Source organism: Diaporthe amygdali, assembly GCF_026229845.1.
Source record: "Diaporthe amygdali strain CAA958 chromosome Unknown NODE_2_length_3802984_cov_64_841326, whole genome shotgun sequence".
In the NCBI taxonomy this organism is placed as follows: domain Eukaryota; kingdom Fungi; phylum Ascomycota; class Sordariomycetes; order Diaporthales; family Diaporthaceae; genus Diaporthe; species Diaporthe amygdali.
In genome coordinates, this window is record NW_026517022.1 from 3,747,924 (window position 1) to 3,775,851 (window position 27,928).

At 51.3% G+C, this 27,928-nt stretch overlaps 13 protein-coding genes across 13 annotated transcripts; 4 read left to right on the top strand and 9 right to left on the bottom strand.

Moving 5' to 3' along the window:
* Positions 1 to 653: 653 nt before the first annotated feature.
* Positions 654 to 1,385, bottom strand: J7T55_012513 (Trichodiene oxygenase; the record flags this gene model as incomplete). Its single annotated transcript, XM_053137405.1, has 3 exons — positions 654 to 773; positions 841 to 1,060; positions 1,117 to 1,385. 3 exons carry the CDS (start codon positions 1,383 to 1,385, stop codon positions 654 to 656), a joined length of 609 nt encoding a protein of 202 aa, XP_053000310.1.
* A 24-nt stretch (positions 1,386 to 1,409) lies between these two features.
* On the bottom strand, positions 1,410 to 2,153 carry J7T55_012514 (Trichodiene oxygenase; the record flags this gene model as incomplete). Its single annotated transcript, XM_053137407.1, has 2 exons — positions 1,410 to 1,757; positions 2,070 to 2,153. 2 exons carry the CDS (start codon positions 2,151 to 2,153, stop codon positions 1,410 to 1,412), a joined length of 432 nt encoding a protein of 143 aa, XP_053000311.1.
* Positions 2,154 to 3,450: 1,297 nt separating this feature from the next.
* On the bottom strand, positions 3,451 to 5,466 carry J7T55_012515 (HC-toxin efflux carrier TOXA; the record flags this gene model as incomplete). Its single annotated transcript, XM_053137408.1, has 4 exons — positions 3,451 to 3,796; positions 3,886 to 4,236; positions 4,335 to 5,152; positions 5,281 to 5,466. 4 exons carry the CDS (start codon positions 5,464 to 5,466, stop codon positions 3,451 to 3,453), a joined length of 1,701 nt encoding a protein of 566 aa, XP_053000312.1.
* Positions 5,467 to 8,008: 2,542 nt separating this feature from the next.
* J7T55_012516 (uncharacterized protein) lies at positions 8,009 to 9,322 on the bottom strand (the record flags this gene model as incomplete). Its single annotated transcript, XM_053137409.1, has 1 exon — positions 8,009 to 9,322. One exon carries the CDS (start codon positions 9,320 to 9,322, stop codon positions 8,009 to 8,011), a length of 1,314 nt encoding a protein of 437 aa, XP_053000313.1.
* Positions 9,323 to 10,470: 1,148 nt separating this feature from the next.
* Positions 10,471 to 12,029, top strand: J7T55_012517 (uncharacterized protein; the record flags this gene model as incomplete). Its single annotated transcript, XM_053137410.1, has 6 exons — positions 10,471 to 10,541; positions 10,601 to 10,941; positions 11,058 to 11,218; positions 11,281 to 11,485; positions 11,609 to 11,773; positions 11,989 to 12,029. 6 exons carry the CDS (start codon positions 10,471 to 10,473, stop codon positions 12,027 to 12,029), a joined length of 984 nt encoding a protein of 327 aa, XP_053000314.1.
* A 309-nt stretch (positions 12,030 to 12,338) lies between these two features.
* On the bottom strand, positions 12,339 to 14,452 carry J7T55_012518 (uncharacterized protein; the record flags this gene model as incomplete). The annotated part of the gene is made up of 8 exons (XM_053137411.1): positions 12,339 to 12,526; positions 12,591 to 12,836; positions 13,020 to 13,143; positions 13,227 to 13,491; positions 13,648 to 13,715; positions 13,874 to 13,918; positions 13,968 to 14,069; positions 14,147 to 14,452. 8 exons carry the CDS (start codon positions 14,450 to 14,452, stop codon positions 12,339 to 12,341), a joined length of 1,344 nt encoding a protein of 447 aa, XP_053000315.1.
* A 479-nt stretch (positions 14,453 to 14,931) lies between these two features.
* On the top strand, positions 14,932 to 15,642 carry J7T55_012519 (uncharacterized protein; the record flags this gene model as incomplete). The annotated part of the gene is made up of 1 exon (XM_053137412.1): positions 14,932 to 15,642. The coding sequence occupies one exon, from the start codon at positions 14,932 to 14,934 to the stop codon at positions 15,640 to 15,642; it is 711 nt and encodes a 236-aa protein (XP_053000316.1).
* A 263-nt stretch (positions 15,643 to 15,905) lies between these two features.
* On the bottom strand, positions 15,906 to 17,564 carry J7T55_012520 (metalloreductase Fre8; the record flags this gene model as incomplete). Its single annotated transcript, XM_053137413.1, has 1 exon — positions 15,906 to 17,564. The coding sequence occupies one exon, from the start codon at positions 17,562 to 17,564 to the stop codon at positions 15,906 to 15,908; it is 1,659 nt and encodes a 552-aa protein (XP_053000317.1).
* Positions 17,565 to 17,874: 310 nt separating this feature from the next.
* J7T55_012521 (uncharacterized protein) lies at positions 17,875 to 18,972 on the bottom strand (the record flags this gene model as incomplete). The annotated part of the gene is made up of 6 exons (XM_053137414.1): positions 17,875 to 18,050; positions 18,124 to 18,187; positions 18,249 to 18,279; positions 18,342 to 18,435; positions 18,510 to 18,671; positions 18,744 to 18,972. The coding sequence occupies 6 exons, from the start codon at positions 18,970 to 18,972 to the stop codon at positions 17,875 to 17,877; spliced, it is 756 nt and encodes a 251-aa protein (XP_053000318.1).
* Positions 18,973 to 19,268: 296 nt separating this feature from the next.
* On the top strand, positions 19,269 to 20,901 carry J7T55_012522 (uncharacterized protein; the record flags this gene model as incomplete). The annotated part of the gene is made up of 6 exons (XM_053137415.1): positions 19,269 to 19,310; positions 19,372 to 19,543; positions 19,606 to 19,796; positions 19,856 to 20,250; positions 20,305 to 20,585; positions 20,651 to 20,901. 6 exons carry the CDS (start codon positions 19,269 to 19,271, stop codon positions 20,899 to 20,901), a joined length of 1,332 nt encoding a protein of 443 aa, XP_053000319.1.
* Positions 20,902 to 22,714: 1,813 nt separating this feature from the next.
* On the bottom strand, positions 22,715 to 23,959 carry J7T55_012523 (uncharacterized protein; the record flags this gene model as incomplete). Its single annotated transcript, XM_053137416.1, has 7 exons — positions 22,715 to 22,771; positions 22,851 to 22,880; positions 22,939 to 23,045; positions 23,093 to 23,242; positions 23,316 to 23,385; positions 23,451 to 23,784; positions 23,838 to 23,959. The coding sequence occupies 7 exons, from the start codon at positions 23,957 to 23,959 to the stop codon at positions 22,715 to 22,717; spliced, it is 870 nt and encodes a 289-aa protein (XP_053000320.1).
* Positions 23,960 to 24,301: 342 nt separating this feature from the next.
* J7T55_012524 (uncharacterized protein) lies at positions 24,302 to 24,902 on the top strand (the record flags this gene model as incomplete). The annotated part of the gene is made up of 3 exons (XM_053137418.1): positions 24,302 to 24,487; positions 24,559 to 24,616; positions 24,676 to 24,902. The coding sequence occupies 3 exons, from the start codon at positions 24,302 to 24,304 to the stop codon at positions 24,900 to 24,902; spliced, it is 471 nt and encodes a 156-aa protein (XP_053000321.1).
* Positions 24,903 to 24,973: 71 nt separating this feature from the next.
* On the bottom strand, positions 24,974 to 27,796 carry J7T55_012525 (uncharacterized protein; the record flags this gene model as incomplete). The annotated part of the gene is made up of 9 exons (XM_053137419.1): positions 24,974 to 25,232; positions 25,306 to 26,012; positions 26,170 to 26,428; positions 26,487 to 26,508; positions 26,568 to 26,744; positions 26,802 to 26,859; positions 26,928 to 27,515; positions 27,570 to 27,601; positions 27,667 to 27,796. 9 exons carry the CDS (start codon positions 27,794 to 27,796, stop codon positions 24,974 to 24,976), a joined length of 2,232 nt encoding a protein of 743 aa, XP_053000322.1.
* Between the last annotated feature and the right edge of the window lie 132 nt (positions 27,797 to 27,928).

The window sequence follows — 27,928 nt, forward strand, 5'->3', positions numbered from 1 at the left end:
CCTCGTGTGACCTGTATCAGTGCCTGTTTTAGGGTTGTAGCTTACTAGCTAGACTTGATGAGAACCAGCATAACACTCCGTTGGCTTAGATCGACACTTGAAATCCTTTATCTTCGCTTAAAGGTTTAAGTTTTTAGTAATTTTAACTTGCACACATGAACTATCCTCCCGGGTTGTACTAATAAAAGAATGCATGACCGCGTTGATGTCCCGCTCTTGGTATGTCTTAAACAATTTTATTTCAAACCTTGTTAATCTATTCATAATTCATAGAGATCTTAGTATAAGTCATGTGTGAAAGTTGTTTACATTAGTCAGATTGCCGACCACATCCGGCAAATAACGGCGTCGATGACTGATTTTCCCTCTATTTGCCAGATGAACTAAAGAAATTAAGTCTGAAAAAACGAGGCGGTGGAAAAACGAAACAAGACTAAATTTAACCCAAGACAGCTCCGGGAGCCACGCCCGAAAGCAAGCAAGTACCGCGATTTCAGCAGTGGATCTCGAACCCAGCGTTCCGAAACGAAGCGGAAAGGCTTCAGGAAGATGGGTAGGTTTGTGTGGTGCAAGAACCAGCTTTGCATGACAGGCGTCTGAGGACGCCAATCAGTGATCTGTTCGCCGCTGCAGGGCGGGGGCAAGGAAGGACGTCAACTCATTTCCTTCGAGACCAGCAATTGCTTGTACCGAAGGTCCTCGCCCGGCGCGATGCGTGGCATTCGGCCTGTGATTCCGTGGGCGAGGGCGTAGCCGTCAGAGACCACACCAGACTAATCAGGTGGTCGTCCAATATCAGCAAAGCTGGTTCTATCAACTTAAAATCCCAACACAGCTTACAAAACAAGGTAGAGCCTCGAACCTCGCCAGCGTGAACGGAGCTTCAGGATCGGGGATGATAATTTTCAACTCATCTTGTAGCTTAGTCAGTACGGCAGGGTCATTGCGAATGTAGAACATAATGATAGTCATTGTCCGTGCTGTGGTCTCAACTCCTCTCAGAACTGAAGATGATTCAGCGTTGAGACGCTCTGGTGTCGTCTCTGACTCGGGGAGATTGCTGTCCAGAATATCCATGAAAATAGTGCGAGTGTGGCTGGAGGCTTCCCTCCAAACCCCTCCGCCTGCCGCGCGTGCTCCTCGGCCGACGCCCGCATTATCTCCAGCGGGAAGATCAGGTTGCAGGCTAAGTTTACCGTCTGCGGGCTGAAAATGGCGATCACACCCGGGTTGAAGTAGATCATGGCCGTGTTGATGAGCCAGGGAAACTGGCGACCGAGTGGGCGCACCTTACCGACCGTCTTGAAAGCCTCGAGCAAGTCGGCGCCCCAATCTCCGCGCCCAGGGTTCCCGACGTTGACACCCAGTGCATACGTAGATGTCATGTCCAGTGAGAGCGCAGAGATGGTTTAGGTGAAGTTGACGACCCGCCCCGCGCGGCGGGCTTGCGACAGTCGCCGAACCAGCATGTTGGTCTTGTCGACGAGCACGGACTCGAGGTCCTGGATGGCCCGCTTACTGAAGAAGGGGTTGAGCGCCCCGCGCCGCATGCGGTGCGTATCATGGTCCATGGTCTGGAGGAGTGACCCGTTGAGGAAGCCGTTCTCCGATGCGTGCGGGAACCATGGGTCACGCTCGCGCTTGTGCTTGTTTCCGCTGGCGTAGATGTCGTCCATATAGGTCGGGTCATTGATGGGGATGTGGATGGGATTGATGCGCACTATGGGGCCACACTCCTCGTGCAGCGACTTGATCGTCTATAGATATCGAGCTCTGTGCGCGTAAAGGTTATAGTAGAACCCATTCCAGAAATTGACAGCGGCTAGCTTTGGGCCGGGAAACTTTGCCAGTGGATGTAATGTGACGCGATACAAATAGGAGCCCAATCTGCCAAGTATGCTGGGACCGTGGCCAACAGGAGGTTTCGGGCCGTGATGTAGCTCTTGGCCAACGAAATGATTGAGGCCACATCCATGTGTTGGTAAATGGAGTCCATGTCTATCTTCTAGCCAAAGTTCAAATGTCTTGTGCCGATTGGGCGTGCTGGGTGTTACAGGTGTCAAGCTCACAAGTTCTTCAGGATGCGGGAGCAAAATGGTGAACAGAGAATCCAATGTTCGGAGAACATGCGTCCTAAGAAGAGCTTGGTACATGGATCCGGGTTTTTGTCACCAGTTTCGGACGCTTGAGGTCGTCTTTTTTTTGTTCACTCCATGATGCGCATTGGCTGGAGCGACTCTGGCCGAGCACGGATGCGGAAGTTCGACCAAAGTATGTAATGACTGATTGAGAGATTGAACGAAAAATTTGTCGAGAGTCCTTCGGGTTTATTGCATAACCAATTGATTACGAGATTTTGGTCTCTATAGACATACATCTGAGGAACACAGGACATCAGTGCCTTGGGCTCCTAAGAAGGAAACATCCGTGTAACCTGAATTGACTGAAAAGGGTAACACCCGAGATCCCTGCTCGGCACATGCCTAGAGTAAGCTCAAAAAGTCTGAGTCTCTTGTGTATCACTTACCGATCGGCTCCACGATTGCGACCGGGATAGCGGATACTCCTGTTGCCTCGAAAAGCATACTACAGTGCCATCCGGGTGATTCAAGCAGACACGAGTATGCGATCGTATGGGAGATACCGGTGGGTTTTTTTTGGGGGGGGGGGGGGTATGGCGGGGGCTTAGTCTCACCGGGACTTTCAAACAGTGAATGCCACGGTCTCGCGCAGTTGAATTGCCCAGAGCAGGATCAGTACCCATGTAGGCACTACAATATATAGGCTGGCGTTTGGTCGGTGGTAGGATGCTTCCGACAAGCATCCTCCGTATCAACTCTCAGACAAATCACACAAACAGCATTCCGCCGACCAGCTGCAGTTTCGCTTCATCTTCCGGTCCTGAAGCTTGGCCCAAAGTTATACAGACCGCCCCGCGGCATACCCGGACCTCCGTTCTAATGTGCCATCTGACATCGGACCCGCCTTCAAGGGAGCTTGAAGTAGGAATGCTGGTGGACAAATACGTCTATGTGATAGGTTATACTAGGCCCAGAGACAGGAGTGTCTTCAAGTATAGATCGACTTTTGTCGAGAGATAGCAGGCGTGCCAGACGACAGAATGCGTCGAAAATAGCCACGACACGGTTGCGGCTTATATTTGCAGCAATCGACCCAAAGCGGAGTTCATTTTGATTCAAGACATGGTTCCAGCGTTTTTCAAACATGAAACCTCCAAAGATGACGTCTGGATGCGCTGGTTCATTCAGTTGTGTGTCTGGTGCTCTGTAGTGCTGACGTACAAACTTATCTCAGAACCAATTAACGACCATGGCATATGTATATCTTCAAGAAGAAAATACGCATACACATTAGCAAACACCACATATGACCCTACGGCCCCACGCATCATCGATGGGCCTAGCCCGATATCGCCTATGAAAAGCTGGGCTAGAAGGCGGCCTTCTCGGTCCTGCCCTCCTTTGCCTCCTCGTTCGCAGCCCCATTACCCTTCAACAACTTGGCCTCCTTGCCTCTGATTTTTCGGTGCTCGACGGCCAGAGCTCCGAGGAGACTGACAGAAGTGAGTACCACAGAGACTAACCAAGCGTGTGTCAGAGAGTCGTTGACGACGTCGAGCACCCGGGCTCGGAGCGTGCCTGTCAATCCATCCGAGATGTTCGTAACTCCTCCTGCCAGTGCGTCAGAGATCTGCTTCTCAGATAGGCCAGTTCCGACGAGGTTCTTGGTAAGGCTATTTGTGAAGACGGCTTGGACCAGAGAGATGAAGACGGACCTGGACCTCGGGTCAGATCACGTTAGCCCTCGAGTTTGTGTATAATAACATGAGAGGGACATAAATCAGGAGAGAAAGTAAAGACATACCCTCCAATAGCCTGCATCATCATGATGAGACTAGACGCGATCGCAATATCCTCAAGAGCAACTACGTTCTGCGCGACCATAAGGGGTGTTTGGGCAGCCAGGCCCATGCCTATTCCATAAATAATTTGGTACCCAATCCATTTATCATCGGAGATGTCGACTTGGAACGTGGTTAAAAGACCTGCTCCAATGGCAGTGAAGACCGAGGCTACCGTCATGAACGGCCAGATGTAGCCAGTGGATGCGACGCCAAGGCCGCACGAGATGGATGCTATCGTTTGCGCAATCACAAGCGGGAGCATGTTGACTCCGGCTTGGATTGGATCGTTGTCTCTGCAAGCTTGGAACCAGCTATGGTTCGCCACACGTGGTTAGCCAGTGGCCGGACAAACCTAAAACCATCGGAATACACGGATCAACGGCAAGGGACAGTGCCTGCATGGACTTACATGGGGATATAGTAGGCGAAAAGATAGCACGAGCCTCCATTCGTGAAAGCGAATAGGACGGATGCGATAACGCTGCGCTGTTTGACCACGCGCTTGGGTACCATGGCGTCGTCGCCTACCCAGAGTTCCACTCCAATGAATGCCAGGACCAGGATGCCGAACAAGGTGAGCAAGGCGATAACGCGGCCGTTGGACCAGGCATATGTGGTTCCTCCCCACTGGAGCGCGATGAGAAGGCAAGCAACGCAAGGGGTCACGGTCAGCAGACCATACAGATCCAATGTGTGAAAGAATCTTCCGAGCGTCAAAGGCTTCGCGGGCGCAATCTTGGGCGGGTAAACAAGGAAGAAAAAGCCAAAGTAACAGAAGCCACCAATAGGGAGATTCATGTAAAAGGCCCATCGCCATGTGATATTTTCAGTAAAGGCGCCGCCAATCATGGGACCGACGCTCATGCCGAAGCCCAGAACGCCGCCGATGATGCCAGTGACGAGAGGCCGGCGCAGGGGCGGGGTGAGAACCGGAATCAGGGCGAAGGAGCCGACCAGGAGACCAGCGGATCCAATACCGGCGATAGCACGACCGATGATCAAGGCGGGTGAGTTGGGTGCGGCGCCACAGATGGCTGAACCGACGAGGAATAGGAACATGCAGCAACTGTAGACAATGCGGATGGGGTAGCGGACGTTGAGTTTGCCGAACTGTAGCTGGGCAATACAGAACGTCATGTAGTAAACGCTGCTGTACCAACCAAGGTCATTGAGCGACCTGAACTCGTCGGTGATGGTCGGCGCGGCGGTCGAGACAATGCTACCATCCTGCACAATGGGAAATGGAACAAGTCCTAAAGTTAGCCTAGTCTATTTTTGAGGCTCGTCACGTCGGCCCAAGATGTTACAGGACATGATTATCTGATTTTCTGACGATTCGACATGATGCGACTTACTAAGACAACAAGAAAGAGGATGATACAGATGCAGGTAAAGGCGCAGACGAATTTGAGCCCGGACAGGTACTGCGGCTCAGGCTGGGTGGTAGATGCAGTGTCGTCGATACCCTTTAGCGCACCTGGACCTGGTGGGACACCGCGTTTCTGGGACGATGCCGTCGTCGAGCCTGTCGCGTGTGCCATTTTGTGGGTGTTTCCAGTGATCTGTTCGGGAGGTCAGTAATGACGTGTAAGTGCGACAAACGGGTCTTAAGGACTTGTCGGGACCGTGAAGTCGAAGTAAAAAGATGCACCCAGAAAGAAGGATAAAAACAAAGAATAAAATAACACTGTTTATTAATCCATTCATTTATTCGTTTGTAAGCAGCTTGGGTGACGGGAATGTCTCAAGGGAAATAACAGGGACGTAATTAGTAGGGCCTCTCCTAGTTGGGAAACGCCCGATCATTGCTCATAACGTTGCCATATGAAGTATCTCGCACTCATCGGTACCTGCATCTAGATCCACGATTATGCATGTACCAAGATGAATAACATAACCCCCCCCCCCCCACAAATATGAACGGGAATCTCAGGTCCAGCTCAATTCTGAGGCAACCAGAGAATCGACCTCCCAACCTATTGAGTAATTACTCTGCTCTACTCTCACTGATGACATTATGCGAAAGCCATGGCCTTCAAGAACCTCGATGACAAAAACACCCCCCAAGTCGCCATCCCCCAATTGACACCATCTTCAGTCAAGCTTCCCGGGACTGAGCCGTCGAGAGTACTTGGGTCGACAAATAAAGGAAACACGAATGGTCTGCGAGGTATCCTCAAATTTGTTCCTACTCCATAATATAAACAATAGGTGTATGTTGAATCGCAGCTGATAGTTCCCCTTAGCTACACGGCCTCGATTAGCGAAAATCGCAATTTCCAACTCAGACGTGTTCGCAGAGTGTCCGAGTACTTCATCCTCGCAACATGACAATGTTCCACGCAAATATGTGGATCCGGAGAAAGCCGCATCATATGCTCGTCATGTTACAATATTATTTAGTACATCCAAGGTCTTTTCACTAATAAGAACAAGCTTCAATAGCCCGTGGGAGACACCGGCCCATCCCATCATTTACCAGGACTACAACAGTCAAGCAAACAATTAGGTACGGATTTTCATTTGAACGGCCAAAACAATGACACTTGTAAATCTATACTTAACCAACCCTCCGAGTACCCAGCAAGAGGCGAGGATGTGGCTCTAGGGGATCTTGCTAATACACTGACAATCCGGGCCCAATCAAGATGACTTACCTCGTCTTGTGGCCCGTGCTAAGCCAGAGATACACTCAAGCACGACCTGTTCATCGGTCTTGTATTCAATGGACAGGGAACGCAGTGGTACGCCATGGGACGCGAGCTTACCAACATGTATCCCTTTTTTTTATTATGATCTACTCTCTTGCATACACTAGCCCCTTTTTGATGCATTTTGATATATTTTACCAGACCACACGCGCGGGATGGATGAGCAGAATGAGATCGGACAGAGGAGCTTCATAGAGACGAGCACACGACGCGCATTCCAACGTCGAAATGAGCCAGTCCATCACGGTGGCCTTCCGAGTCTGTCTTGTGGATCTCTTGAAGTCGGAGTTTGGGAGGGGGGGGGTGGATTGGAGGTAATACCTCCGCCATGGCAAGCTATCCGAGCGGTCAAATTGCCGCCGCATACGCAGCAGACGCGCTATCAATACAGAACGCTATCGGCGTAGCCTAGTTCCGAGATTCCAAGGCACAAAAATTCGACTCATTGGCCTCGGCGGTCATATTCTGGCCGTTGGGATATGCCCACTGCATGTAGTACGATATCTCTTACGAGCGAAGAGTAGCAATGCTGTATTCGTGACGTACGTCAACGGCCCCAACAGTGTGATGCTATCAGGGCATCGCGATGTTTTGGAGAAGCTCGCCTGTCGATCCCAAGGAGAGCGTTTTGCAAGGTCAATGTTTCCATTACCCACAAGTCACGTTACATGGAGTCCATGGCTGAAGGCCACTCAAACATCTTGGCCCCGCTGCTTTCAGGAAAATTAGACTCATCTTCCCGCTTGGCCAAATCCAAGACAGCTGCGAAAATATGTGTCTTCAGTGACTGAGACTGGAATCCACACGCTTGCGACACTTAAGGACCCTAGGTATTGGATGGCCAATCTCAATCGACCTGTACTGTTTCATCAAGCCATGAGAACTCTCATAAGGGGCTCGGGAGAAGCCAACTCTGGATATGGTGAGCCGATCGCCGAAATCGACATGGTAGTCGAGGTTGGTCGCCACAGCCAAGTCGAAAGTTTTATCAAAGAAAGTTTTGGTGGCCGTATATCTGTACCTATCAACTTAGCGCGATTGGCGACAAGGAAAGGTTGAAATCTGTTGAGGAAAAAATATAATTGTCTCTCAGTTAATATACATAGCGATACAAATAAACAAGAAACGAGTTGTAACCCTATATGTGCTATTGTATAGAGACAATGGCGTGGCAATAAGCAATCATATATGTCTCAACTGCTTATGTAAATAATTATTCGGCGTCTCTCTAATTCTATGTCGGTACTGCTCGCTGCATTGATTTGCTACCAGGCTCCCAATGTATAACAGGAATGCTTGTGGCCCTTGTGACGGTATCGAACATCGAAGCAAAAAGAAGGGGGGGGACCTAGGGGGAGGAGGGACACCCCTATTAAAGCTGAGACTGGAGCCGCTGCAGCATCCAATGAGCTGTGTACGCTGTCTTGCGCGCCTCGGTCAACACACCGGTCGCGCCATCCACTTGACCTATGCGCTGCAACAGTTGGTCCAGGAGCGCTAAGAGATCTTTCATATGTAGTGACATAAGATTTTGTATGAGCCGAAGGCGCATTTCGACTCCTTGGATCTGGTAGCGCCCAAACGAGATCTCGCCATCCACCAGCGTTTCGCCCTCGGTCTCCGGCTGCGGGTACCCACTGTTCGGGTCTCCGGGAAATGAAGACGAGGACGACGATGTCGATGGCGCCTCGGTTTTTGCAGCCAATCTAATCTTGTGTTGGTGTACCAGGATGCAGCCACACAGGTCGTTGCAGACGTGGGCCAGCTGTTTGGCGATGGTTGCCAGTAGTATCGAGTGTTCCTGACAAGCGTTGCAGATTTTACACCCAAGGACTTTGTTGCACGCACTGACGCCACTGCCGAGACAGAAAAGCAGACAGTCCAGGTTGCTAACGGTCTTGGGCTTGTCGCCTAAGCGGAAGCGTCCGAGCCTTTCAAGGATACCAGCGAGGGTGGTTAGGCATTGGCACCCGCTACCTGGACAGGTGAGTCCAAGTGAAGGCCGCCGAGAACTTAGCCTGGAGTCGTGGGCAGTCAAGGTGGAGGGGCTCTCGGGCACCGACACCGTGGTTGATGATGTGGAAAGGGCGCTCGCGGCGGTGTTGGGCGGCTGGGAGTGGGCGGGTAGCGGTTCTGGGGCCATATTGAAGATGGCGTTGATCGGGGTTCCGTCGACAAGTGAGTTGATACTGCCAGGGCCAAAGGTGGGTGACTCCCCATCGAGATTTGTGAAGTCGTTGAAATCAAAAAAATCACTAGACCACTCGGTACTGGCCGGTGCGTCCGAAGAGGACCCAAGACGCGCGGAAGCGCTCTTGGTCGAGTCCGGTGGGGCAGAGGGTGATGTCCGGCGCCCTTCTCTATTCCAACCGTTGCCATCCGGCCGTGTTCCACCCCCGTTCTCCCCATCCCGTCTCCGTCGAGAAGGGCCGTTTATATCCACACTCGTCCTGTCATGCTGGTTCATAGTTGAGGATCTGTCGTTGTCAGTGGTGGAGGATGATCGCGGCACAATCTGCCGCCGCCGCCGCTTTGTGGGCCCTTTGCTTCTACCGATCGTGCTGCCGTTCCCGTAGCCATCCCCTTCTGGGTCGTAGGTGCATTCAGCAGACGACGCCAGACAACGGCTACAACCGCCACGGTCGCCGCTGCACTTGAGCTGTATCTTCACGTGAGCCTTCATCATCCTATCTATCTACAATGGTAGAGTCATTGAGGCCAGCGGGACTTACCTTGCGGGCACGACAGAGCTTACACGCCTGTGATAGCGGTTAGCAAGGCTGACGCCCAGTGATGTGCATAGTGCAACTTGCCAATAGAGTATATCCCCGAGCATCAACACCGCTCTCTCGGGATAGCTCCACATACTCCGCTTCTTTAAGGGGATTGTTGTACCGGAATGTACCAAACATGGTCAACCAGCACATTAGAGACCAGGAATTGGAATGATAAGGTTCAATGACACGTGGGACCCGTGAACACTACCGCTGGTGAGAGTGTGAGAGGTGGTTCTACTTCCCGCAAGATGAAGGCTTTGCGGGGTAACCCGAGCACGACAGGCTGTAAGATTCAGTGATTAAAGAACATATCAAGGTGCTGCGGGCAGGTAGAGGGGCCTTTGCATTTGGGGCCCCTGGGAAGGGCTTAGTCAGCAGCCCTCTAGTACTTTAAATAGTAGGCTGAAGAAGCCTTTCCTTAAGAAACCTAATAGAGACATTCTCTCCCCCCTACAATCTGTATCATAAGGTTTTACAAACATGAGGTTTTTAAACGCCGCTAAAGCGGCTTCTAAAACTAGCTTGAAGAATTCAGGCGGATATAAGCCCAAGTAGTAGTAAAGAGTAGGTAAGAGCTCGCGAAAGCATCTCGCGCTCGCTCGCTTGCTCCCGCGAGCTGCTTTCGCTTAGTTACTAACCCTAGAGTAGGAGTCTGCGGTGCTTAGTCAGCTATACTGCTTAGTTATCCCAGTCTTTGTAAGACTTCCTAATCGGGAAATTTTAGCGGGGGCAGCTAGAAGAGTCACAGGGTTTAAAAGCTTGAATTCTTTAAGCCACATATATTATATTCAGCAAACTAAAGACATTAATTTTATTTTGAATTAAAGTTTTAAATATAAGCAGAACTTTATTTTTAAATATAATAGTATTATAATTTGTATAATTATAAATATCAATAAATAAATATCTTTAATATTAACTACCTTAAAGCAGATATGTTTAGCAATCGTTTCTATGGCAGATCGAATACCCGACCAGATGATGCTTGTTACGTAGCTCCAATCATACCGTTCGACCGAGTTAGCTCAGACGGATCCTTTCTTGTCGCCTGGCGTGCATGGGTGGAACCGCCGGAAATGCAGTGGCCCCTGTCTCACTTGCCACACTCCCACTTCCGAGGAGAGCAGGGTATGTTACACACAAGTTAGCCGGACAGCATTTCCAAGTATCTCGCCGTCACATCCTAGAGATATTGTCAACCTGCTGTACCGCATCTCATCAGCCCGTCATCTGCGTATCTTTGAGCCAAGTGCCAGTCCTTGGTCTGGCCCCAACTTCGCAGTAGTGACCATGGCACGACCGTCCATAAGTCTCGAAACCGCACCATTTCTTAACGACAGCGATGGCAGTGTCAAAAAACAAGAGTCCACTATGGACCTCCGCCAAGGTGCCAGCATAAAAGGATGGTCGTGGTACGCCACTACTGGCTACGTTCTTTGGACCGGTTTCAACACTGTGTGGTTTGGTGCAAATTTACTAAACACCAATAGCTTCGGGAAATTTCCGATAGGGGGTCCAACCCTCGTTGGTAAGCTCAGCCCTTCACAATACTGCACTTGGGGACATCCTCAGGTCAACTTCCTGTCCACGCCATCCCACCAAGTATGGGTTCTCTGGCCAGGACTAACGATGCATGCGGAACAGAACCGAAGGAGGCCCCCATCGAGATAGTAAAGGTGCGGTGGGATCTCCCGGTGGGCAAGCGGTCCGATCTCACAAGCTACGATCGTGCCGTTGCCGATGCTGCTTGGGCTTCACGGGGACTTGGTGAAAGTCGTAAGCTACTGATCGTTCCAATGTCCGATGTCGGTCAAGGCGGGAATTGACGCACGGGATCATGACCTGACTGACAATGTTGTTGGCAAAGGGCTGGCTCAAGGTATCGAAAGAGGATCTCGACGCCATGGGAGAGACCTCGGTCGAGTTCGAAGACGGGTCAGGATACTTGATGTATATGGACGTCTTCCAGCAGCTGCACTGTCTTAATTGCTTGCGCAAGAAGTTGGATCCATGGAAGGCAAGCTACCCAAGTGTTGGATCGGACTCGACGTTCCCCGAAGGATATCACACTGGTCAGTATGCCCGCCTCCCCGGCGCTCTATTCCCCACTGCATCAGCTTAAATGGCTAGGTCTCTCCGTGCCTCTTGTGCTCGAAGCATCCATGGATGTATCTGGCGCTGACGAGAATTTGCAGCTCACTGTATTGATTCTATTCGCCTGTCGCTTGAATGTCATGCGGATGTGTCTATGGTGCCACAAAGGTGGGCAGATGGTGGCTCGAACCGTGGCCAGTCGTACAAAGCCAGCACGTATGCCGGGACTACAGCAAGATCCAAGAATGGGCACACGGGAAGCAGCCGTACGTGTCCGGGAAGCTTTTTCAACCGAAATTGGGAAAGGTAGTAACGGGTCATCTTAACGCGTCGGCCTTGCCTGTCTACTGGGAGGATCACGACGATTTGTGATAAATCCTGAGTACAGGACTGTAGACTATTGATCGTTTTGGAATATTTATCCTTTCCAATGTACGTGTATGACTATCGTCAAGACACAGTGTTACGTATGTCCTCTTAGCCACCGTTTCAATACGGGCCGGCTTCTTGGCCATCACATGAGGGGGTCCGGCTAATGCAACGTTCACTGGCGAGTCCAACTAAGCTCACAATGGTAGACATGTATACAATCCGTGTTCACGAAGTATTTTTTGTTATATTCTCTCCACGGACATTGCATCTGTATCAGGAATACATTGGCACGATGTAATAGCATGTCGTGCAGTCGATTACAGCGTTGATTTGACAGATCATCCAATATCGGCATCATGGTAGTGGCTGAGAGACAGCGTTGTGGTGGATGACCGTTCACATGGATAACAAGCCTGCTTATTTGAGACGCAAACCAAACTTCAATGTCCAGCCGCCCTTCTACACTTTGGACGTCGCCTGCTGTCCGAATCGCATCCTAGGCGGCTGCCGTGGCCCAAATGTCTTTTCCCATGCGCTCAACACCTTCACTAGTGTTGGCTCAGTATAAGCTGTGGAAAAGACAGAAACCCCAAAGGGCCGACCATTGTACTCAAGATACGACAATGGCATTGTTGCAGAGGGATAACCTTGGAAAGCTCGTCAGTTCTGGCGTTTCTGATGACAACAGCCGACTACAATAGTAGACCTTACCTGCGGCTGACACCAGCTGGCTGAAAGTGGAGTCGGATGGTGCAAGTATCACATCGATTTCGAGGTTATTTAGGGCCTTGTCGATGCCAAGCTCGCGCCCAATGGACTGCGCCTTGCCCCAAAGCGACTCTGCCGTCGTCGCATCGATTTGATTCCCTTGGCATGCGAGCAAGACGTCCTGGCCTGAATAATCTGTGTCATCGCGCAAATCAGAGAGCTGCGTGCGCTTCCGCTTTTCGCCTGGGCCTGGTCACTTGCCTTCTGGTGCCCCCGTTACCGGGTTGGCATCGTTCCATCTTATCATTCCCTCGATACTGCGTACCTCGGCGCAGTCTAAACGCTGTAGGTGCTGGTCGAACTCATGCACAAACCGACCCTCTATTCATGATAAGCCTGGCAATGAAGTCGCATCTTGTAAAGGAAACCTACTGAAAACCTCCATCATGATGTGTTTGCCATCCTGAACAAACTTCGCCGGCGATATTAGGTCAATTTCGTGATAAGCTCCACAGAGTGGCTTAATCATCTCGTATGCAGCCTTCGTCTCCCGGATCTACATTTTGGTTAGCAAGGCTTGACTTCCCCAGCGTTCTCCCAGAAGGCGCCACTTGCAATCTGTTCCAAAGCCCCCTCGACTTCCTTCTGCACTTCGGTACCAAACCGCCAAGTAGTTGGATCCAAGGTTCCCACCCGTAGACCTTTCCAGCTCCCCTCGAGGTAGCTAGTATAGCTAGCTGCTGCACCTCTCCCAGGATAGTCATCCGCTAGAACATCCAGCAATAGGGCTAGGTCCTGGGGCGTTTTGCACATAGGCCCAGCCGTATCGACGAAGCTTGAGGCAGGAAATATCCCTCCTTGGGAGACAAGACCCATGGTTGGGCGCAGAGCGTAGAGCGCAGCTCTGGTGGCGGGAGATATGAGAGATCCGATCGAGTCGGTCCCAACTGCAAATGGAGCATATCCAGCACTTGTACCTACTGCTGAGCCCGTTGAAGATCCCCCCGGGCTCTTGATTCATTAGTACGCTTTCGTCATGCGCCATCTCGGGGAACCTTACCGAGTGTCCAAGTTGGGTATCGCTTGGATCAACGTTTCCTGCGGTATATGCCGACTGGCATTGTCCTCCTACGGAGGACCAGCCAGCCATCATCTTGAATTGCCTTGGTATTGTCAGTGACGGGTATGTATGCTGAAAGGGTTCGAAAGTCCAACCTCCACCCAGAAAGCTCCTGTTGAGGCGTGAGTTGTTGTTCACAGAGAGTGGTGGGAAGGTGTGAACTGACTGTGAGCTGTGTTTTGGCAAGGATGATGAGACCAGCCTCCAGCAACTGAGCACACATGAGTATCAGGACCATGGAGACCGTCAAAGTCCCTTACCTTGTCAACAATCGTGGCATTCTGCTTATGTTTGGACGACACGAGAGCAGGGGTTCCACAAGTTGTGTTGAGCCCGAGATTCTCCACCGTCGCCATGTTATCCTAAGACAGAACCGACTGATAAGCATGGTTAAGATGAGAGGAACAGCCAGAGAAGTTTATGGAGGTGGCTTGCGCACCTTGAGCAAGATAGGTATTCCGTGCAAAGGCCCACGAACCCGACCGTTTAGTCTTTCTTCATCAAGTGCCCTGGCCTGCTGGGCCGCTGTTGTTGACACTTGTATGACGGCTTGGAGATAGTCGTCATACGTTGCAATTTGCTTTGAATATATTTCGACCAATCCCACACTCGTCACTATCCCTGATTCCAACAACGCTTTCAACTCGAAAGCAGTTGTCGTGAGTGGATCGAAACATGCTGATGGTGCGTATGCATCGGTGTCATCGTGCACAGAATTCTTTTCGACCTCGGCGTATGACATCATTCTCTCTAGATCCTGTGGACTCATGAACTCGGACCAACGAGAGGAAGGGTAAAAAGGGGGGGGGGGGGCAGAAAAAAAGGGGGCCCTGGCCAAGGGCTAGTGTGTGTGTGTATGTATGCGTGCGGAAGTGCGTTGCGGGTGGGGTGACTACGATGATTCGAGCAAACTATTGAATAAAGGATAGACTTACTGTTTGAAGTTCATTGGATGATACCTCCATGCCTAAACAGTACATTGAACTACCCTGTTGGGTGACCAATGATGGCGAGCTTTGTGTTTGTTGCGGTACACAGATCCGATTTCCGGTGATCCATGCTCGGTTGGCCGGCTCCGTTGTGCACCCGGATGTGGAGCCCCCTGCTAATGTATCGCAGGCCACGCAAAGCTGGAGAGGTATCTACGCCATGGGAACAAAGCCTCTACAGCATCTCACACTCACTGCTGCTACATACTCCAAATTAATCAGGTCCCGTTCAATCATGGACAACATGAAGACTTCGCCGGAGTTTGAGCCCATGCTGGGCAAAGACAGGGAAGAATTGCCTTTCTCTATGGAATCGAAATCATCCAGCAAGCTCAAAAGCATTCGGCCATTCCTAATTCGATCTCTATGTTTTCTCACAGGCGCGCTTGTGTCGTGCACTTTGCTGTGGGCTCTCAATGGGGCCGACTTCTCCAAGCACCAAGCTCACCCACACGAGACGCACCCAGCCGCCCATGTGGACCTTGACAGCAGCGCCAGTTACTCAGACGATCACTACAAACCCACACACCGATGCGGCCAAACTGCCGACGAGGCACGGGCAAACAACTGCATCCTGAATCTGGCCAACTACGCCTGGGTGCCGCGCGACTGCTACGATGCCGAGCTTGTGGAAGAAACCATTACAGGCTGGGAGTGGTTCCGAGACTACGACATGACCGATCTGGTCCCCCACCCAGAAGTGCTCCGGGGCGAGCTGGAATTATTCTACCAGCCCTTTGATCAACATGAGAAGCATTGCGTCTACATCTGGAAGCGACTATATCGAGCCACCTTGAGTGGCAAGGGAAGCAAGAAATTAGAGGTGTCTGGTGCTGCTTCGTATCCTCACGTGGAACATTGTGGGCGTGTGCTGCTAAGAGATAACTCGACCGGTCATTTGTCGGTGACAGTGGCAAAAGGCCAGATCATATTTCCAAAGTGTTAAAAGGGCTCGCCATGATACCAGCTTGTTATATTAGCAATGAATATGAAGTTTTCTTCGACCTTTCTCGTTTGTCATGGTCTTATGACCTATATCCATGCACTTGAACGGCTCAGGTAGACATCATAGCAACACAACAGGACATCTTGAGATACGATGAGAATACTGAGATTGGTGTTGCTCCATTTAAGAAGTGACATGAATCATATCGTGGGCAGGTGTTTTGCTGTCAGGGCATGTGTGCTCTGTGTCTCGTGCGTCCATGTTCACTGCCCAAACCGTTCCTCATGCCACCTCACCTCTCTTCCTCTCGCCACAAAACGCCCAACTTCTCTTCTCAAATCCCTACAAATACCAACTGGTCCACACGATAGAACTGCAACCCGTTCTTTTTCAGAACTATCCCGGAAGAAGTCGTCGACAATGGCTCTCAGATCTGGTCTGCCTAAACGAGTCTGCGGGGAGAGTTGCCCACCGGTTCCGCCTCGAGGCTCTAGCGAAACCGAGTCTTCTTCGCTGTCTAGCAAGGCGCTCAAGTCTTCATCATCCTCCTTTTGGTTCCTTCTGTTCGACCCGGTGACAAAGATGGTGGTGACATCGCCCAATGTAGGACGTTTTGTGTCGCTCTTCTGAGGTTCGAAAAGGCCAGGTCCCCATGAAGTGTCATCATGCGAGCGAACCACCCAGACCACCTGCACACGTCTCCGGGCAGAGTATAGGTCGTGGTCTCCCAGCTTCAAAACGATTGTTTCGGCCACTGCCAAGGCGTACGTGGCTCCAATTCCCCCGGCTACAAGCAACACCCGATCCGTATCTGAACACAAAGCCTCGGAGAATATTCCAGTACCGTAAGGACCCTCAACTGCCAATCGAGCCTTCTCAGGGAGACCCCGGAGTGCGTTCGTTCGAGCTCCGCGGTTCTTGATGTGGAATTCTAATCGTCCTGCTCGGGGATTCACGGCAACTGTGAAAGGGTTGGAAAAGAACCGGGCCCACAGATTCGCCCGAAGAGTCTTGTGTTTCGGTGAGAGATACGCGTAGGTTCCGGATGAGTACGATGATACAAGGCCGGCCTTGTTCAAGACCGAGATGCTAGTAACCGTTGGATGTGCATCAGGGATGATCTCCGCCTCCACAATGTTCGTCGCTCGACCCCGGGACACCATGTTGATGACATATACCAGCGCACTCTCCAAGACGTAGAGTCGAGTCGAAGCCACATGGAAGAACAACAAAATCAGAAGAGAGAGGACCATAACATGGTGCATACCAACAAAGAATTGATAACTTTGCCGGCGCGCTTTTGCCGAGCTCAAGACGCCTACGTGGATGAGGGCCAGGCCCGCAAAGAGGCCCAGCACGACTTCGAAATCCTGGATCCTTCTCGCCATGCGTTGAGTTTTCGCCAAGAAGGCCACGTACATGACGGAGTGCAGTACCCCAAGGAAGACGATGACCCGACCAATAACACGATGAAAAGGATCTAGTTCTTGATGAGAGACTCTCAGCAGCTGTTGGAACGGCGACCAATGCGTTTTGACCGCAAGCAAAGTACAGGTGGGAAGCTGTGACACAGCGACCAGACCGACGTGGCGGGTGAATTGGATGAAATCTTGCCTGGTGTTAACAAATTGATACATGGACAGGGCGAAGGGGTCTGGGGTGAAGCGCATACTTCCTCCAGTACCAGCAAGTGCAAGCATGATCAAAAACAGTGTCCAGCCAATACCAAAAATCCACTCAATATTGGTGCCCCAGCTGTAGGCCAGTTCATCCTGGAGCCGCCATGCCACACGATCCAAAGCTTTAGACCAATTGGATCGAGATGCTACATCTTCATCACGCCGTCGAAGAAGAGGGAGGAGTTGGAGTACAACGAGCGGGGGGATGGTGCTCAGTTGTGCCCAAGCTGCGACATTCCACATGGCTTCTGGCTGAGGACTTGTTGTAGATTGTTCTCCTTCCAAAGACAAATGATGGATGAGTTCAAATGTTCAAAATTATTAAAACGTCGCTGTATCTGATATTTACAATTCTTCTCCCATTGGCTCGAAGCTGCCCAGGTGAGCTGACATGATCGGAGACCGGATAGGAATGGTCTTGGCAGAGGAGTGCGTGCAGGAAAATATCCGAGGAGCATGGACTTCGGTAATTTAAGCATGATTACTTAGTAGACACGGTCCCAAACCCCGCCGCCGGCTATCAACCACTATGAAGTACTCTGCCAGGACCGCCTCAATGCCTCAGTAATTTGGTCGAAGCCCATTCATATATCTGATCAAAGTCGCGGCAAGTGTGAGTGTCGTCAAAGCTTGGGAATGGACCTTTGAGACGCTCGTCCCAGTAGTAGGAAAAGGGAGTCAAGTCAGACTGGCATTGGACAATTTGACGCAGGAAGTCAAGGCAGTGGTCTGTTTCCGATTTTCATTAGAATCTGGCAGCTTGTTCCATCTCAAATGACTGGGAATTGTCTCGTGTACTTACCTAAATGGTCTTTTCCGGGCGGTTGCTTGTAATAGTCACCGGCCAGGCCTTTGCGGATAACGTTCTGCGGAGTATCATCAGTAACTGCAATATAAACCCCCTTTGGTCCCTGTCTTTTCACTCACCACACAATGTAGGCCATGAAACACGGTCAGCCTGAAGCAATAATGTTGGAAAGTTGTTACTTGAAGGTTGACAGCGGCAGTGGATGGACTCACGACATCATGGACTGGCCGTTCTTGTCCACTGTTCTGATTAGATTCCCGTCCGCAGTCTTGGCATCTTGGTGATCAAATAACAACGCATCGTAACCTTTCAAATCTCTGCGGTTAGCAAATTTGGGACTGTGTCGTTTGTTTCGCATCACAGAATCATGCATCTCATACCGATTGTAACGTTTGCCCATGCCTCATCCAATGCTGGACTTGGGGCTCCAAAGTACTGCGTATGGTCGGGATCAATGGAGCGAAAAGACGTCCCATCTGCACCAATCCTTACGGCACCAGTAAATTGCTGCTGCTTGATGCGGATGTGTGGCACTGCGGATTCTAGTGAGAACGTTAGCAGTTGCATTTGTGGCATTGCATGTCTATGCTTATTACCGTGCTCTGTCATAAAACCAGTCTCGTAACTCCTGCTTATCATTGAGGTGATTTGGTTCCATCCCATTATGGCAGAAAGTGATGCGAAAAGAATCGTTGTTGCGATCCAGAACCGAGAGTCGTGTGAGCGGCGAGCCACATCCCGTAATACCGTCCTGTGTGCGTCCACGGCATCAGGGCTCCCATAAGCCTCCTCATCGGAAGTGCTGCTGAGCAACGCGAACTTGGGCTCTGACCGTCCAAACATTTCGACAGGGAGTGATGATGGGACCTTGGATGCTAGAATTTGTGTAGATGTTCAATGTATGAAAACCCCGCAAGTTGTACTAGAATGGATTTAAAACGATGCGAAGCAGCCGTCGTCTGTCTTCATACCGATTTCGGAAAATCGATCGGATACCGGTTCCGGAGCTGTGGACCCCGGACACTGCTTATTTCTTCGACGAGGTCAATTGGCCCCCCAATTCACATCATCACTCTATCTGGTATTTGGAATAACAATCCCAGACATTGCTCGAAACCCATTCCCTTGCTGTCGCCAAAATGGGTGTCTCTACCGTGATCACTGCTGTAGTGCTAGGACTCGTGAGTTTTCTTGGATGATTTCCCGTGCCTATTGAACTATGAGGTAATTTGCGATACACAGGCAGTAGTGTCCTACATTATCGGAAATGTCGTTTACAATATTTTCTTCCATCCCTTGTCAGGATACCCAGGGCCCAAGCTCTGGGCCGCGACGAGAATCCCACACTCCTACTATTGGGTCAAGGGCACGCTCTTCATCAAAGTGGGCGAAATGCATCGGGAATACGGGAAAGGTACGTGAAACATTATGAGAGAAAAAGATGGTAGTTGACTAAATTGGTGCGCCATGGGAAAGTCGTGCGCAGCGCACCGAACGAACTATCATTTATTCACGAGGAGGCCTGGAGAGACATATACGGCCTTGCTCCCGGAAAGGCACCCTTGCAAAAAGATACATCCTACGCCATTCCAAACCAGGAGTCGGTGGGAATCGTGGCGTGCCAGAATCGCGAGGACCATCAGCGCATCCGTCGAAATTTCTCCCATGTAAGTGCTTCGCCTACACGTGATACATATTGGCAGGAGACTAACATGAGCGAATGCAGGCCTTCAGTGCCAAAGCATTGTACGAGCAAGAGTCCATCATGGGCCGGCATTTCGACAAATTGATGACGAAACTCCATGGGGTAGCAGATTCGGGGGCTCAGGACCTTTACAAATGGTACAGCTACACCAGTCTCGACATCATCAGCGCGCTGACGTTCGGTCAATCTTATAATTGCCTGGACTCTCTGTCGTACCCCGAAGTCTTTGGCAAACTAGGTAAATTTGTCATGAACCGCGTACTCCTCGGCGCTGCCACCCACTATCACCCATTGATTCTTTGGGGGCTCTTACGCTGGGCCCCAGTCGAAGTCCGGAATGGGAAGATGGAATGGCATCGCCACATCAGAAATCTCCTAGATGCTCGGCTCGCTACTAAAGAGGCAGGGCATGATTTGTAAGGTACATGAAGTCCTCATGAACATCCTGGATAGCTTACTGTTTTGCGCAGCACTTCCTATGTAATTCGCCACTTCGATAGACCCACTGGTCTGAAAATGGCCGAAGTACAGGCCACCTACGCATCGTTCATTCTTGGCGGCTCCGATACAGTGGCCATAACCCTGGCCACTGCCACGCACTACTTGCTCACGAATCCTGTCGTTCTGGACAAGCTCAAACTGAAAGTCCGCAGCGCGTTCACTTCTGAGGCCGACATAACCATTGCGCAGGTAACCAATCTGAAATATCTCTTGGCAGTCATTGACGAAGCCATGCGGATCAACCCAGCATGTAAGCTAGAAAGAACACCACTCCCTCATTGCCTTGAGCCTGCATTCTGACGACAAGGAAAACAGTGGCAGATGGGCAAACTCGTGTAACTGGTCCTGAGGGGCTCATAGTCGCTGGGGAGCACATCCCTGCACACACCTCGCTTTCTGTCAGCCCCTGGTCTGCGATGAGATCCCCGCTACATTTCCGCCATCCTGAGGCTTTCGTGCCAGAAAGGTGGCTGTCAAGCAAGGAACCTATCTACCACGACGACAACAAAAGCATGCTCCAGCCATTTGGCATGGGTGCGCGGCATTGCCCTGGTTCAAAGTACTGACCCATGTTCTTTGCAAATATTGTTGTTGTTGTTGCCACCGGCTAACTATGGTGGACAGTATTGCTTACGCTGAAACGAGAGTGATCCTGGCCAGGCTGGTATGGAACTTTGATATGACTCTAGCCGACGGAGGCGTGGACTACATGGAAGGTAGAGAAAGATTTGGCCGCGGGAACCGGACTCCACTGATGGTACATCTCAAACCCCGAATATCGACTGCTAGCCTGTTATAGATTTTCCAACAGATTTGTGGCTTTGGGGCTAGAAATCGAATATCTACTTATCTAATTCCAAAAGCCAGACCCTGCATATATAGACTATTTCTATTCTTTGAGTTCCTCTACTAAGCCGGAACAACAACAAGTGTCCCAGAAGGATAAGGCATAATGAATCTTTTCAGATAGACGCAGTAAGTCTCCCTATACAGGGCTTTTCACAGTAACTTTTTAATCTTCCGCAAACCAGTGTTCTGTCAGAAGCCATCATTACACGCTACTGGTCGTAGCGTTGGGCCGTGCCTAGTCCATTCGCGCCGATGCCGTCAAGGTTGAAGCCATCGCGGGACGGACCCTGCGTATATAACAGTGTTGTCACTACGGCCCATAATAATTAATCCGTTGATGAAATTTCATGATCAATCCAAATGCGGGACTGGTCGCCGGATTAGACTTTGCTTGAGCCGCAGTTGGCGATAACCTTAATTACGACCTGAACAGCCCCACCACCCTAAAAAGTCGGGCTCGCCACAGCGGGGCTCCGGAGTCCCCTCAAGCGGGGGCGACGCACGGAACGGTACGGCCCGGGGCCCTCGAATGGCTGCCTGGGTGTCTCTGCTGATTAGATTGCCGGAGGTGGCCCTGTGGACTCTGCAGCTAGTTTAAGCCACAGATCCGGTAAAGTCGGCAAAGACAGAAATCCGGCAAAGACAGAGATCCGGCACGGTGAACACGCGGGGGAAGTGTCGGCCCACCCAGCTTTTAACGTACACCCACCCAGAGTATACCTATCTAGTACCTAGATTTTAGAGGAAGGCCCTAGTTTTTAAAAGTACCTTTCTAACTAAGCCTACCCTACAACTTACTATTTATAACTATTGAGAACCAATCAGTGGCATTCTCATAACATACACACAGAAAGGCGCGTTAAATATAAGGCAGCAAAAAGAATACCTTAATTGTTTTTCTGTAGTTATGGAAGAGTTTTGCTTAGATCCGGGCAGGTCTTAACGGCCGGCCGTCGCAGCACACAGCGCCCCGCAGCGGCTCCACAGTGGCTTCGCAATGTCCTTCGCAGCGGTCTCCCCCCCCCCCCCCCACTTTCTAGGCAGGATTCACTGTGGCCACGGCGCACTTCAGGTTGGGTTGGTTCTTGCTCCGCCAGCTTCCAATTCGATCACTAAAATAACCTCCGTACGGGTAGCCAAAAGTGGGACGCTGTCTTGGTCCATGGTAGCACTCTTGTGGATAGCCTCAAATACCAAGATCCACTGGCATAGAATTCAGATATCAAGATGCTAGGAAAGTCTCTATGTAATCAAAACTCCCAAGCCCAAGACTTCTATCAATAAAGCCTGCTAGATTCTTGTTTGAGAAAAAGAGGCCGTCCAGCCCAGATATCCCTACAACGCCATCAAAATGTTCGTAGTGTTTGTGACAAACCCAAGAACTGCCAGGCGATTGGTTAGATACTAAAAATTCACCCCACGCTATTGGAAACAATTGTTTAAACTCACTATCTGTGTTCTGGATGACAGTGTGAGATGAACTACATTATTTCTCAGTAGGGAATCGCACAACTTAGGGAATCTGGGCGCTCACGTAATGGGACTGGAAGTGGCAACCAAGTCTTCTAGCAGGATGACATCGAATCCCTGTTGATATCTCTGGTCAGTATTTGTAGAAGAATAACGGATGGTGGACTCCATTGATGTTATATCTCATCCAACCTACCAGAAAAGAACCCTCGAGCATTGAAGCCCACTGCAGGAAAAGTCAGCCTGTCTCACGTTGAGGGGTGAGCGACATTAGTAATACGCACCACACAAACGTCGGTGTTGACGCCAGCAAATAACAAGGTGGTCAAGTTTTGATGATGTAAGTGGGTGAGTAGGCTGGTGTCTCTTTGTCGAAAAGCACTCAAGCGGTCTAGCAATTAGTTGTTGCGACAGCACCCAGGAATGGTGATGGCTTACTCTTTTGAAACCGTGCATCTGTACCCTGCTCTACACCCTCTGCGCGAAGAGATTCCAGCCTGCCGTAGAGCTCAGCGTTCCAGGACCCGCTGATGAGCTTCCTGCCCATGTCAAGACCGTTGTAGAAGCCCATGGACGTTCCAAGTGTACCTAAAACAAAACATCGACAAGTCAAATGGTGCTCGTCCTGGGAGAGGGGCGCGAAAACATCAGGTGGACTGACTGGAGGCGGGTTGATGATGTGTGAAGACGGAGGGAGGCATGGACTCCAGGTCCATTTCATCTAGTTCATACTGCTCATGAATACAGAGGGGTCAGAACTCCACAATCCATGACCAATGCCGCAGTGCACACGAACGTTGGACCAAAGGATCTTGACTCCCGACTTCCGCAGCGTCAAGACGAAGTCGATCGCCGTCGGGACAATGGCACGTCCTGCATCAAAACTTTTCGCAATGTGTTCGTGCAGGTAGACATCTTCCTCGGCGAGCGTCAGTTGAGAATCATGCATGAAATTTTCTTTTCTCCTGGGTAAGGACGAACTTTGCATATCGATCACCATGAGTGCAGTTTTGCTCCAGTCAAGAACCGCCATACTCTTCTGACCCGTCATCCGCACAAGACCAGGAGAGACCGCTGTCGCCTCAGCAGATCGAGTCAAGTCCCAAGCATCATCATAGGATTGAACCCACCTCCAAATATCATCAGCATTCAAGCAAATCGGAAGGGAGAGGAGTGAGCCCACCTGTTTACAGGATCAACACCATAGATTTCTGGCTCCCGACGCAAGGCCGAGCACAGGGCCCCTAGGCCAGTAAGCAAACGAGCCAGGAGTGGCATTTTCATGTTTGGTGTGGTGACAACCATGGCGAGGCTTGTGGTCTCTTCGAGCCCGTCAACGACCAGTATGGGATTTCAGAATGGAGCACTGGCCAAGCACGTGGTGTCGGGTATTTTGAGCTCCGGAAAGGTGCAACCACCCTCTGCTGACCGGAACTGTAACTAGCACCGGACCGACGGTAGGACGGGAAAGAAGAGGACACATCACAGACAACAATGCGTGTCCATTCTATTTAATTGCCAGATGAGATACAAGAATCTTTCCTAGTGAATGATCAAACACATTTCGACATTTCTGGTTGATACGCCTCATACTTCAATTTCAGGCCCGCACTCCCAACGCGCGAGCACCGACGCCCAAACTTGACCATGACCACCACACTCTCTCAGGAAGCAGGCAAGAAACTACTGCTCGACTTCTACAAGGCCTGCGACGCATTTGACTTCCCTGCCATCCAGGACTATCTCACCGAAGATTGCAAAGCGGACATCGGGAATGCTGTCGTCTGCGGAAATCCGGATGAGGTGGTAGCGGTGAGCGAATTCCCCGGAGACGTGCGAGGAAGAAGGTATCCCCCCTTTTATTCGCGTACTCTGGCTCACGACTCCCCCTCGGCTTCTTGTAGCACTTCCAAAGAGTTTTCACGCCTCTAGAGTCGTTCACACACCAGATCGACCACGTAGGTGAGTTTGAAAGCCCTGCACTAGCTATCGGGACGGGTTTCTAACCCAGACATGTAAAGATGTCGTAGGCGATCGGATCTACTGCCTGCAGACGGCGTTGGTAGTGGTCAAGGATGAGCCGCGAGAAGGGAAAGATCGCGTCATCTCGTTTCAAGGCATGGTGATGTTCCGCGTGAGTCTGGAAAGCGACCAAATCTGGAGAATCCAATACATCAAAGGCGTTGCGGACGGATCAACCGTGTTCAAGAGAATTACCGAGCTCAAGAGCCAGCAAAACGGAAAGTAGTCAATGTAGCACGCCGGATAGATGAGGTTTAACTTTTGTCATTTTTCTCTTCAAAAGGGATGTGCCCGATGTCAATGGAACTCGTTTCTGCTCATCTGCCTCACAGCGCCGGGCCTCTCGGGCTTATCTGCCTTTTCAGAGACCACGGACCGGGCGTGCCTGCTGAGCTCGAGTACCTGCTCCAGCGGAACATCAAACTCTAGAGATAACTTGCCCAAGATGCCGCAGGCCAGACCCAAGTACGAGAGGTCCTTCCGTTCGGCCTCGGCGGACCGCATGACCGCCCTGAAGATGGTGCAGACGGCGATGAGAGGGAGGTGTAGTAGGTGGCTTCGGCGTCACAACTGTCAGACCTCCTGCTCCGGCGCACGTGGTGTAGATGTCATTGGGTGTCGCGACTTACCGATCGATCAAGGCGGCGGCGAGACTGAGGTGGCTACCTACGAGCAACACGACTCTCGCCGATGCCAGACAGGTGTGTTCGCAGCGGTAGATGCACTGTTGGAACATCTCCAGTCCCGTGCAGTCAACAGGCAGTCGGGAGATGGGCCCGTACATGGCGAAGAGCGCCTGGTGGTACTGGTAGAGCATGTAGAGCTGGAGGGAGTGCTCTGTGGGCTCACCGAGTGCCCCCTGATGCCCATCCGAGTCAATGAATTTCCTGTACGCATGTGGTAGCGCCCCTTTCCATGCCTCCAGCTGGCCGCGCAGGTTGGAGATGGTGCGGTCAAAGTGCTCCACCGAGCGCAGGGGCGACTTGGTGTGATAGAGCTCCTTGGCGATCGCGGACGAGACTCGGGCGTACAAGACCAGGACATGCAGCCAGTCGAAGTCGTGTGGCCCCCGGTGGCGCTTGGTAGGGGACGGCGGTGGGTATTGAATGTTGCCATCATCAATGATGGAAAAGGTACCTTGGGTGAGACAGAATGTCTTCTCCATCGAATATAGATACCAAAAAGCGCGCTTTGCGCGGCTTTCCAGCTCGGGTGTCGGGTTTAGCTGCGTCTTGGTTGCCCGCTCGCTGTTCAACCGAAGCGATTGGGCACATTGTGTAGCCTGGGCGAGCAGCCCAGCCGTTAATTGGTAGTTCATCCTCTGGGAGAAAGACACCTATAGAAACAAGTCAGTTCAAGGGAGGATTCATCGTGCGACGACGAGGGAGTTGAGAATAACATCTAGTGTACCATGGTCAAGAGGGCCTTGAAAAACCCAGTTGTCAGCATCTTTCTTGACACGTACGTGTAGGGGACCGTGGAGGTTGACCCACTTGGAATTTGAGCAACGAATCCTCCACATACACCAGCCCATCTCGGAGGCTCGAAGCAGTTGAAAAATAGGCTTGGCCGTTGGAGTTATGGCTCGAAAAGCTGTCTCTGGGCGTCCTCGCGGATAAGATGTGTGCACCAAGCGCCAGCACAGCATTGATCAGACAGGCGGCGACCTTTTGCTCCCCTGACCTTCCTTTGGCGTGCCGCGCTTGCTGAATAACGTCATTGACGGATTGCTTGGTGAGGAAGGTTCCGACCCTAAATCAGTGATTAGACCAATTCGCACTCAACACACATGGAAAGATTCGTTGCTTACCCAATTGGATCTTCACAGCAAGCTTTGTAGACTGCATTAGCTTCCGCCGCCTCCGACACCTGGCGAGAATATGAGACGTACCGGTAATATACTCGCCAATAGCATCCGAGTCGGGGAGCATGGCCCGAACCTCGAGGATGTCCGGTGTACCAGGTTGCTGGTAAATGGTCTGCCTCGGGGCCAGGGTCTTCATGATGTCGACAATCTCGCTCTGCGTCCTGCGGTCCAGGGGACAGTCCCCAAAGTCCATGAGGAATGCTGAGCACGTCGAGTAGTCAAGGACAGAAAGCGGATCTACTTCCAGTTAGCCTTTACCGCATGGGTTCGCCGCAGAGCACGCGGTCATCTCACTGTCAGGTCCATGGTCTGAAGGCTACAGAGATGCGCGTCAGCAAAATGCGCAAAGGATCCATGGCAGTGAAGTATGAGCCGGGCACCTACAATAAGTTCGAGTCGACCTGTACCGCGGTCAAATTGTATCAGACCTAGGTGGTCAAAGTCCAGGTGGTTAGGAAGTAAGTGGACAGGGCTGTTGAGCGTAATAGTGGTTTCATCAGTGGCAGTGGTTGGCCTAATCTGGTCCGGTTCGTCCAGAGGAACAACCGTCTGGACCGGTGTTGTTACGGCGAACTGCGACAGGTCGAATGAGTCTTCCGTGAACATTGAGTTCCAGTCCTGGTTATTGATGTCCTGGGGGAAAAGCGAGGGTGTTTGTTGCCCATGGTATGTGCTTGAGTTCGGTATGGCAGGGGCCCTTGGTGTGAGGGATCCCTGGCTTGGCGAATGTGTCGACACGCCGTCGGAGACCTGTATGGGGATTGAGGAAGATGGTGTAATGAGGGAGATTGCTGTCGGTAGGGGTTCACCATCCTTGTGGTGGGCGGTCTCTGGCACCACGCTTGGCGAGCCCGGCCTGGCAGGACCCCAAACAATAGTCTCTTCGTTGGAGTTTTCGGAGCTGCGGCTCCAGGACCTGGCGTGTTTCCACCGCTTCATGGTGGAAACATATCGACACTCATCCCCGGATTTCTGTGTCTGTTAGCTCAGACCCCGGAGTGGGAGTGAGCCACAAACGCCTCTTACCTTGCACGCGGAACATGGCCTCCCTCCATCGCCTGCATACCAGACATCTTGGTCAGCGTGGTTGGTATCAAAAGCAACCGTCGAAAGATAGACTGACAGCGTACTTTCTTGGGTCTACAGCCCTCGCATGCACCTCTTCGCCGCTTCAGGGGCTTTCTCGCCTGCTGGGCATGCTCCTGAGAATCTGCGTGGGCGTCATGTCGGTCACTGCTGCTGTCGATCTCCATTTTGACCCGGCTGGCTCAGGAGCCGGAAAGACACGAAACGCTTTCCCCGGATAGGGCTCGCGGGAATATAATATACACTCAAAAGATCTTTTGCTATGAACCAACACGGCCCCCAACACGCATCGCATCATA